Source organism: Prunus persica, unplaced genomic scaffold (assembly GCF_000346465.2).
Source record: "Prunus persica cultivar Lovell unplaced genomic scaffold, Prunus_persica_NCBIv2 scaffold_70, whole genome shotgun sequence".
In the NCBI taxonomy this organism is placed as follows: Eukaryota; Viridiplantae; Streptophyta; class Magnoliopsida; order Rosales; family Rosaceae; genus Prunus; species Prunus persica.
Window position 1 is genome coordinate 1 of NW_018027183.1, and position 10689 is coordinate 10689.

The 10689-nt window shown below is 52.8% G+C and overlaps 3 protein-coding genes across 3 annotated transcripts; all 3 read right to left on the minus strand.

Moving 5' to 3' along the window:
- Positions 1-4633: 4633 nt before the first annotated feature.
- LOC109946397 lies at positions 4634-7130 on the minus strand. Its single transcript, XM_020553941.1, has 2 exons — positions 5316-7130; positions 4634-5140 (listed from the first exon to the last, which is right to left on the minus strand). Exons 1-2 carry the CDS (start codon positions 7128-7130, stop codon positions 4634-4636), a joined length of 2322 nt encoding a protein of 773 aa, XP_020409530.1.
- Positions 7131-7145: 15 nt separating this feature from the next.
- On the minus strand, positions 7146-8333 carry LOC109946398. Its single transcript, XM_020553942.1, has one exon. The coding sequence runs from the start codon at positions 8331-8333 to the stop codon at positions 7146-7148; it is 1188 nt and encodes a 395-aa protein (XP_020409531.1).
- Positions 8334-9190: 857 nt separating this feature from the next.
- On the minus strand, positions 9191-10189 carry LOC109946399. Its single transcript, XM_020553943.1, has one exon. The coding sequence runs from the start codon at positions 10187-10189 to the stop codon at positions 9191-9193; it is 999 nt and encodes a 332-aa protein (XP_020409532.1).
- Positions 10190-10689: the final 500 nt, after the last annotated feature.

A 10689-nucleotide genomic window follows, 5' to 3' on the forward strand; every position in this document is an offset into this window, starting at 1 on the left:
TCGTCTCATATTATATATCATGAGTTAACCATAGTATAAGTTCTATATAAATATAAATATTAGAACATATAACTCAAGTGGTTAAGAGCATTTATCTGTGCATCCGAGGTTCTAGATTCGATTACCCCTTTCTCAATATCACTTGTATAAATAAATAAATAACTTATATATATATCAACAAAACTTGACCTTTAATATGAAGACAAATGGAATGGTTGGGTACATGATAAGGAAAGAAAAATGGTGTCAATTTATTTATAAATGAAAAATTGGAAACTTGTTCCTAAACTCTCATTCAACTGATGAACAGTGTGGGAAAGCATCGTACCAATAATTGAGTATATAGAACATGATTCAAATGGGGACTGGATGTATTTGGCCAATTGCACTTTCACAGTACATAGACAAGATCGTATGCTTGAAGACAGTAGATAAGCTATCAATGTTATTCCTTCCCTTTTTTATTTTCAATTTATTTAAGGACACAATTAAGTGGTGATCACACTTGGATTTACAGAAGCATATCCGAGCAGTTCCACATTAATTTCAAATAAGGCCATGCTTTCTTGGCTCATAGTCAACCAAGCTTCAATTCCATTGCAATCTCCTTTATCCATCAAAACAATTGTATTTGTTGATGCGAAAAAGTGGTTTAATACGTATTTCGTCAACTTAGTTCAATTATCCCTTCGGCAGGTCACTGTCCTCGGTAGGTGGTCCACTCTGGAGGGTAAGTACCTGCAAAAGGATAAGTTCGGTAAATCCTTGGGGTACCGGTGTGGTACTGGCCGAAGGCTCTCCGATGCTTAAGTAAGTACGGATTTAGTAAGGTTAACTGACAGATCACACGATAGCGTACCGTTAGTTCTGATCCCTTCCTTTTGGGGATATGGGTCTCCTTTTATAGGCCTTGGGAGGTGTGCGCTGTGCTCATATTTCCGATGTGGGACACTGGGCATGGATTGTGAGCATGGCACGTGTCTAATGGTAAAAAGGGCCAAGATAGATGGCTTCGGTAGGAAGCATGCCGAAGGGGTCCGTTGATCAGTATCGATTCCCTCCACGTGTTCAGTGATAATAGGTCGTTTATTTTGGTATAAACAGTAGTCCCCCAAGTTCTCTTCCGGAGATCCTTCGGAAGGGAATTTGATTCTCTACGGCAGCTCGGTGGTTATCCTGCCGTTCGGTATGCTCGTTTGGGGGATTGACCTGGGACACGAGGGGTCGCTGATGTCGAGAGGCAAGTGGGCAGAGAGGCGCTTCGCCTTCTGTGCCTGGCGCACAATTAACGACGCCATCTGTCGGGCGACACGTGGCGAGCAAAAGCACGCTTGGCGGCGCATTGATGAGCCGTTTCGTCTTTCGAGGCGTACCGTTACAACGCTCTCCCTATAAATAGAGGTCGCTCCGGATGAAAGGTTCACTTTGCAATTGTGGGAGTGCGAGAGTTCTTTGAGCAGGCGATTTTCGAAGTGTGTGAACGGTAACCAGGCGATTTTCGAAGTGTGCGAACGGTAACCAGGCGATTTTCGAAGAGTACGAACGGTAACCAGGCGATTTTCGAAGTGTGCGAACGGTAATCCAAGCGACTTCCACAGCTCTCAAGGTAAGATACCGTTCGGTACCCACCTAAAATTCCTTTTTATTATACGTCTGTCCATGGCATAGGCTAGCCGATCGTTAGTAGGATCTTCCTTCGGTAGTCTAGCGGCCATAGGTAGAGATGTAGGTATCGGTAGGATAGTGCAGCATGAACCTTAGTTTCCCTTTTCTTTGTTTTGTAGATGTCTGATAGTGAATCGACGTTCGGCAATGAGCCCAACGCGTTCGATGGGGAATTGTCATCGGGATGGGATACGTCCAGCGGGGCTGCGAGCCTCGCCGCCGAGGATGGAGGCGACACCGATGCTGAATTATTCGGTGAGGAAGGGGACTCCGTTCCCACCCACGGCATCGGCAAGGGGCTCATGACAGGGCACCCGCTACCCTTGGCCGCGGTGTACAAGGACGGTACCCGTGTCGGGTCGTTCGAGCACCAACCCGAGGCCTCTACCTCCGGTCGCAGCGTGGATATCACCGGTCCCTCCCGCCTGAGGGTAACCATTGTCCACCGAGGACCACCTAGGATACCGGTGGGTGTGCCTCAGAGGGCTCTGTTCGGTGTCGATTACCTGGAGCCCAATAAGATCACCGAACGGGAGTTGGAGAGGATCAGGGCCGAATACCTCATCCCTGATTCGGTAAGGATGAGGATTCCGAGCCCAGTTGAGTCCCTCAGTGACCCGGCGAACGGTGAGGTGACCTTCTTCACCGACGTCCTGGTGCAAGGGGTTCGACTGCCGTTACAACCAGCCGTGCAGAGGATCCTTGCACAGATCGGGTACGCCCCGGGCCAATACAACCCTAACTTCTGGGTGGCCCTGATGGGGGTGATTGCGGCGTTCGGGATTGCCGAGGAGGGGGAGCCTACCTACGAGCAATTCTCGTACCTTTACAGCGTCACCAAATCCAAGAGCGCCGATCATGGCGGCTGGGTTCAGGCAAACTTCCTGAAGGCCTCCGAGCGGGGGCATTTCGTTAGTTCGGTGCCGACCTCTCAGAAGTCATGGAGGAATCGGCGGGTGTTGCTCTCCGGCGACTGGGAATCGCCATCGGGAACAACCCCCAGCATTCGAGTCCCCACGACTTTCCAGACTGCCGGTAGGTTTTTGAGTTACCGATCAGTAGGTGACTCCTTAATTCTTTTTCTGAGTGATTAATCTTCCTTTTCGACAGGCAAACTCAAACAGCCGAGCCCCAGGCCGAGCGAGATCCGGCAGCTTGACAGAGTGAAGCTGCGAGTGCCCGCTGCCGAGCGAGTCTATCCTCGCTTTCTCTTCACCGGCAATCTTATCAAAGCCGGCCTCGTCGACCCTGCCGAGAGTACGTAGCCTTCGTTTTTTTTTGTATTTTGTATTTTGTCTTCGTTTGCCGAACTGACCAAGTGCCTTTTTGACCAGTGACGGACGCCAGGAAAGCTGCCGAGGCGAGGAAGAAGAACGAGTCCTCCAAGAGGCGCCTGATGATGGGCCTGGAGGGCAAAAAGAAAAGAAGGCAGCCCGAGGCGGCTACCGTTCGGCAGTCGATGCCGGATCCGGAGGACCAGACTCTGGCGGATCGCCTTCGGCAACTTAACGCCGAGGCCGCTCCGAGGCAGACTGCCAATGAAGCCGCTGCGCCGAGGCATCGGGATACCGAGGCTGCCGCCTCCAAGGCTGCCGGCAAGCGACCGGAGACGGTTGATCTGGAGGCCGAGCCGGTCCCCAAGCGCCCTCGCCAGCCGGAGGTGCCCAGGGCCGTCCTCGCGGTGGAGGACGAGGACGGTCCTACCGAGGCTGTCTCCATCGCCTGCCCGGCGAAGACAGTCCAGTTCGTCAACCACATGATCCTCGGCTCTCAGATGGAGCTGCCGGAGATCGACGAACTGCCGAAGAAGTTTCTTCGGGAGGAGGCCGGACGCGCCTTCCGTCTTCAGGCTGCAGTAAGATCTTTCTCTTCCTTCGTCCTTTTCTTTATTTTGTCAAGTGGGGTAGGTTTCTGACCACTTATGTTGTGCGCAGGCGTCCATGGACATGTGGCTCTGCGTTAAGCGGGCCATCACTGTTGCCGAGCGCGCCAAGAAGGCGTACGAGGACGGCAGGTCCAAGGTTGCCGATGCTGGCAAAGCACTCCAGGAGCACGCCCTCCTTGTCAAGCAGAAGGATTCCGCCGAACGGCAGGTGGAAGAGATGAAGGGGCTCCTGGAGGCTGCGCTCGAGGCAACGAAGGATGCCGAGGCCTCCAAAGACGCGGTGCAGGCGGCTTTGGAGGAATCCGAGCGGGCTAAAGCAGCGGCGCAGACGGCCCTGGAGGAATCGGAACGGGCCAAGGCCGCAGAGATTGAGGCTGCGGTTCAGTCGGCTATCCAGGGGTACCGTTCGTCTTCCGAGTTCTCTATCCTTCTGGATAAGAAAGTGGGCTCGGAGATGGCGGACCTGTTGTACCGATTCAAGCGGTACAACCCTGGGCAGAAACTGAACCTCAACTTCATTGCCGACCCTCCTCCTCTACCAGAAGGTATTACCGAAGAAATGATCGAAGACTATGAGGGGGAGGACGCCGCCGAAGGCTCTGGGTCCGCCGAGGCTGCTGCTGGCGACGAAGCTTGAAGGCCGTCTCCGATTTCCTTGTAATAATTAGATTTTTCTTTAGCTTTGTACTTGCCGAACACCTTGATGCCGAGGGCATCTTTAAATTAAATGCACATATTTTTGTCTATTTTTGTCTTTTCGATTTGATCTGAAACTGTTTTTATGTTGCCGATCGTACCTATTGCCGTGTAGGATTTATAACGTTATAGAAGTTGTTTTCGAAATTGTCAAGTTCCGATGGGATCTGTAGGGTAATACTATCGAAAATATTTTATTGCCATAGGCTAATAAAGATGCCGTAGAACGTTAACTTCCCTATATTGGTAGCCGTAGGCTAGTAGAGATCGTAACAAGAATTTTCGAAGTAATAGTGCCGAAGGCTTTCTATATATCTCTGCCGAAAGGCATTTACAATTTTGTCCTACCGTAGGCTAGGTTACAACTTAGTCCTGCCGTAGGCTAGGTTACTTGAAATAGTACTTGAGATGTTCCACGTTCCAAGGATGACCGAGGGTCTTGCCGTTGGAGTCTCTTAGGCGGTAGGTTCCCGATCGAAGGATACCGATGATCTCGTAAGGTCCTTCCCAGGAAGGTCCGAGGGTTCCTTCCGTGGCATCCTTAGTTGCTAGGGACACCTTCCTCATGACCCAATCACCGACTCGGAACGAACAGTGCCTGACTCTAGAGTCGTAATACCGAGAGACACGTTGCTTGTAGGCTTCATTCCGAAGGTTGGCATGCGCTCGGTGCTCCTCCAGAAGGTCGAGGCTCAGAGAGAGTGCTTCTTCGTTTGGCTTCAGAGCGAAGGTTTCCGTTCGGTAGGAAGGTTCGCCAATTTCTACCGGCACAACGGCTTCCGAACCGAAAGCCAAGGAGAAAGGGGTCTCTCCCGTGGACGTTCGGTAAGAGGTCCGAATGGCCCAGAGCGCTTCGGGAAGCTTTTCTGGCCAGGCTCCTTTGGCTTTGTCCAGCTGCCGTTTTAGCAGTTTCTTGATGATTGTGTGTATCGCTTCTACCTGACCGTTTGACTGGGGGATGGGCCGGTGGATGCGAAAAACACGTTGATCGTGCAGGCGGGTGCAAAAGTGCTTGAAGAGTTCCGGATCGAACTGTCTGCCGTGTCGGTGATGATTGCATACGGGATACCGAAACGGCAACAAATGTGAGTCCAGACGAAGTCTCTACTCTTGCTGCCGTTATGGTTGCAAGAGATCGGCTCCCACCCATTTTGGTGAAGTAGTCAACGGCAACCACAGCGTATTTCACCTGGCCTTTACCTTGTGGCATCGGACCGATCAGGTCTAGTCCCCACTGTGCGAAAGGCCAAGGGCTCACGATCGGTGTCAAGGGTTCGGCGGGGATATGCTGTATGTTGCCGAACCGCTGACATTTATCGCATTTCTTCACAAGTGAACTGGCGTCCTGGTGCATGGTCGGCCAGAAGTATCCCTGCCGAAAGGCTTTGTGTGCGAGTGACCGGGACCCAGAGTGGTCGCCGCAAACACCATTGTGGATTTCCCGGAGAATGTAGCTCCCCTGTTCTGCCGTAAGGCACTTGAGATACGGAGTCGTGTAGCCACGTTTGTAAAGAACGTCGTTGATGACGGTGTACCTTGCCGATCGGTACCTAAGCTTTCGGGCCTGGGCCTTGTCTTCTGGAATGGTACCGTTGGTCAGGTATGAGTAGATGGGGGACATCCATGTATCCTCGTACCGTACGGTACATATTTCGGAGGCTACCGTGCTTGGTTGGGCAAGAATTTCCACCGGCACCTTTCTTCCGACTTTGTCATTGATTGCCGAAGCTAGCCGTGCCAATGCATCGGCATGACTGTTTTCGCTTCTGGGGATCTGCTTGATCTCGTAGGCTCGGAAGCTCTGGAGCAGCTGGTGGGTAGATGAAAGGTAGGCGTTCATGGAAGCGTCTCTGCCGGCGAAGTCTGCCGTTACCTGGTTCACAATGAGCTGGGAGTCGCTGTGTATCTTGATCTGTTTTGCATTCATGCTCTTAGCTAACCGAAGGCCGGCCAAGAGGGCCTCATACTCTGCCTCATTGTTGGAGGTTCGGAAGTTGAATCGGAGGGCGTACTCGATCTTGAGTCCCTCCGGTGTTGTCAGTACCAAGCCGGCTCCGCATCCTTGTTGGTTTGCCGAGCCGTCGACGTGCAGAGTCCATACGGGATTTGAGACGTCGAGCCGTTCGGCGTCTACTTCCATCGGTGTACCGGTTTCGGTATCTAGCTCGCTTATTTCCTGTGCCGTTGGTGGGGTGAGCTCGGAGATGAAATCGGCAATGGCCTGACCCTTTTCGGCTGGTCTTGGCACGAACTGTATATCGAATTCTCCGAGTTCAATCGCCCATTTGATCAACCGGCCAGAAGTTTCAGGTTTTTGGAGCACTTGCCGAAGCGGTTGGTTAGTCAGGACTTTGATCCCGTGTGCTTGGAAGTATGGCCGAAGTCTTCGTGCCGAGACCACCAGGGCTAGTGCAAGCTGCTCTAATGGGGGATATCGAAGTTCGGCGCTCTGGAGTGCCTTACTGACATAGAAGATCGGTAGCTCTGCCCTCTCCGGTATCCGGATCAATACCGAACTGACGGCAGTGCTAGACACCGAAAGGTATAGATAGAGAGTCTCTCCAGGTAGTGGTTTCGACAGAAGGGGTGCTCTGCCCATGTAGTCCTTTAAGTCTTGAAACGCTTTATCACATTCGGCAGTCCATATGATATTCCGTTTGCCCCCTTTCAAGGCTTTAAAGAACGGTACACATTTGTCGGTTGCCTTGGATATGAAGCGAGTCAGGGCAGCCACTCGTCCGGTAAGGCTTTGAATGTCCTTTGTTGTCTTTGGCCTCTCCATGCCGATGATGGCCTTTATTTTTTCGGGGTTCGCTTCGATACCCCTGTGACTAATCATGAATCCGAGGAATTTCCCGGAAGATACACCGAAGGCGCATTTCATCGGGTTTAACCTCATTCAGTAGCCCTTCAGGATACCGAACATGATAGACAGATTGTGCAGGTGTTCTTCGGCTGTTCTGCTTTTCACCAACATGTCGTCAACGTAAACCTCCATGATGCTGCCGATGTGTTCGGCGAAGATTCTGTTGACAAGCCTCTGATACGTTGCCCCCGCGTTCTTCAAGCCGAACGGCATGACATTGTAGCAGTACAACCCTCTGTCCGTGATGAAGGCGGTGTGCTCGCTGTCGGGAGGGTGCATGAAAATCTGGTTGTACCCTGAATAGGCATCCATGAAGCTGAGCAGTTCGTGTCCGGCGGTGGCGTCCACGAGCTGATCTATTCGGGGCAACGGAAAGCTGTCCTTCGGGCAGGCCTTGTTCAGATCTGTGTAGTCTTGGCACATTCGCCAGCCGCCTGTACCCTTCCGGACCATGACCGAATTCGCCAGCCATACCGGGTACGTAACCTCCCTGATGAAGCCGATGGTTTGAAGTTTGTCAACTTCGGTGCGCATGGCTTCGTACCGTTCGGCATCATACGAACGGCGCTTCTGCCTGACAGGCTTGAAGGCGGGGGAAATGCTGAGTTTATGGCTGATGATTTCAGGGTCTATGCCGGGCATGTCATCGTAGGACCATGCGAATACTTCCGAATGGTGCCGTAAGAAGTCTATAAACTGCGCTCGGAGGGCAGGGGTTAGTCTGGTACCGATTTTAACCCGACGATCGGGCTGTTCTTCGTTCAGGGTTATCGTCTCCAGTTCTTCGGCGGGTTGTGTATGAGGAGTTGGCGACTCATCTCTTGGGTCATCAACTGGTCCCGTGCCGTTCGGCACCCCCTGCACAGACATGGTCTCCTCCAGGATTTTGAAAGAGGTTGATTTGATTGCCGTGGCGTAGCAAGTCCGTGCACTCAGCTGGTTTCCCCTGACAGACCCTACGCCATTGGGGGTCGGGAACTTCATCAACAGCATGTGTGGGGAAAGATGCGCCTTAACCCTGGTCAGTGCCGTTCGCCCAACAATGACGTTGTACGCCGTCGGGCAGTCAACGATGAGGAACTGGTCGTATACCGTCGTTCTCCTCGGCGCGGTGCCGAAGGTAATTGGGAGTGTCACGCTACCGACCGGCTGGACCATGTCCCCGGAGAAACTTAGCAAAGGTGTCAACTGTCGGTTGACCTGGCTGTCATGTATTCCCATCTCTCAGAAAGCCTCGGCAAAGATCACGTTTACCGAGCTCCCGGTATCGATCAGCACTCTCCCTACATCGTAATCGGCAATTTCTGCTCTGACGATCATTGGGTCGTCGTGGGGATAGAGGATGCCATGTTCCTCTTCTTTGCAAAACGTGATCGGCTCCCAATGATCCTTCGGCGCTTCATGGCGGCGATTCACCTCTATGCCGAATACCTGGGGAAACTGCGCGGCACGCACGTACTGCTTCATCGAACGATTGCTCAGCCCTGCGATGGTTGGGCCGCCGCTGATAGTGCTTATCATATTTATCTGCCGATTTGCGTTCGGCACCGGCGCCGTTGGCTGCCGGGCGATATACTGGTCTAGCTTCCCCTCTCGGATCAAGCGTTCGACGATTTTTCTCAGGCTTATACAGTCTTCTGTATTATGGCTGTTGTGCTGGTGGTATCGGCAGAATTTACCGGTCTCTCGGTTGTCTTGCCGATTTGGTCTTCGGGCGTTCGGCTTCGGTATTATTCCCTGTTCGTTCATCAGGACGGCCTCGTAGGTAGTGTTCAACAAGGTGAAGACTTCATTGGCTTGGTCGCGATTCGGCAGAGGCGCTCGGTGGTCGTTGCGACCGTACCGCCCCTTCCCTTTCTTCGAGGGTTCTTTTCGATCGGCGCGGTCGTCCTTTCTTTTCTGACCTGCCGAGTATGTGTCGGTACTGCCGTAGGACGTGACCTTTGCCGGATAAGCGCTTGATTCGGTGTTTCCCCGCGGTGCCGAAGCCGTGGGCTTTGAGTTGAAGTATTCGGCTTTTGCGTGGATGACCGCTTGTTTCATCAGTTCGTCATACGTGCGCCAGTTGCTGCTGTGTACTAGGTATCGGAAATGCGAGGACCGAAGGCCACTCTTAAAGCGCCGTAGGCTGCCCTGTCGTCTGTCTCCGGACACCTTGAGTACTCGTGACTGAAACGCGCCGCGTATTCCCTCAACGGTTCGTCCTCTCCTTGCCGAATTGTGTACAGGTCATCGGCAGAGTAAAGGCGGTCCGTTTGAATCATGAAGTGGTTGAGGAAAATCTGCTTCAGTTCGTCGAAGGAATCTACCGTTTCTGGCTCTAACCGGTAGAACCAGTTCAGGGCTGCCCCGGTAAGGGAAGACGGGAATAGCAGGCACTGCCCTTCATCGCTCAAGCCCTTGCATCCTATGGCGGACTGAAATGAGTGAAGGTGGGTTAAGGGGTCTTCCGTGCCCGTATAAAACGGTATCCGAAGCTGCTGCCCTTCCCGATCCTGCCGAGAGTCCCGGATGCGCCTGGTGAATGGCCCCGGTCGAAGCTTTCCCCACTCGGGCCCCTGGGAGCGGGCGTTGTCGTTTTCCATTTTCTGGACTTTCTGAAAAAGGAGTCGGACCATGGGGTTTCGGCTAGGGATCTCTTCGGAACTGTAATCTTCCGATTGCCTTTGTAGGTTTAGTAAATTATCCCTCGCATACCGCGAAGGTGTTGCCGAACGGTAGTCTGGAGGTGTCTTGGAAGGGACGTACTCGGATTCCGACGACTCGGCAGGGCCTAGTCCCCTGATCTTCCGAATAGGCGACCTATCTCCCAGGGTTCTCATCCGCGAGTCCCTTATCCGAGCGCCAATCCTGATCGGTGACCTCTCTCTCTCTGGCTCCCGATCGTCATTGTGACGTTCCCGGTCGTTAATCCGATGTCGGCAATCGGAGTAGACCTTCCTGGGGATGTGTGGCTGATCCCGGGGTGCCGGAACCACTAATTCTCTGGAAGGTGCGGGCGTTGCCTTCGCTACCTTTGCGCGTTTGTTCTTCCCGCGGGGGTTCCGCAAACTCTCGGAAGAGTGAGTTGTCTGCATGTTCTACGGTTGATGCTGGTGAAGCAGCTGCTGGGTTTCGTCCACTTTGGACGAAAGAAAGTTGTTGTGTTCCTGAAGCCTCGCCATGTCCTTCCGTAAGGATGCGATTTGGGCTGTCAGCTCGGCTTCGGCGGTTGTTTGGGTAGCGGGGGCGTTTCCGAAGGGAGTGCTTGGAGGTAGCGCTGGGCTAGCTCCGCTCTGCCTTCCGAACGGTACCCCCTCTTCCGTTAGGAACGTTTGTTTTGAAGTGGTCCCCATGTGCTTAGGGGATTGTGGGTTGATGATTTTTCGTTTCCCACATACGGCGCCAAACTGTTGATGCGAAAAAGTGGTTTAATACGTATTTCGTCAACTTAGTTCAATTATCCCTTCGGCAGGTCACTGTCCTCGGTAGGTGGTCCACTCTGGAGGGTAAGTACCTGCAAAAGGATAAGTTCGGTAAATCCTTGGGGTACCGGTGTGGTACCGGCTGAAGGCTCTCCGATGCTTAAGTAAGTACG

Coding starts and splice junctions, on each gene's coding strand:
- LOC109946399 (XM_020553943.1), bottom strand. CDS start 10,189: ATGCAGACAACTCACTCTTCCGAGAGTTTGCGGAACCCCCGCGGGAAG.
- LOC109946398 (XM_020553942.1), bottom strand. CDS start 8,333: ATGGGAATACATGACAGCCAGGTCAACCGACAGTTGACACCTTTGCTA.
- LOC109946397 (XM_020553941.1), bottom strand. CDS start 7,130: ATGAAATGCGCCTTCGGTGTATCTTCCGGGAAATTCCTCGGATTCATG. Junction 5,141..5,315: donor TCACATTTGTTGCCGTTTCG/GTATCCCGTATG, acceptor CTAAAACGGCAG/CTGGACAAAGCCAAAGGAGC.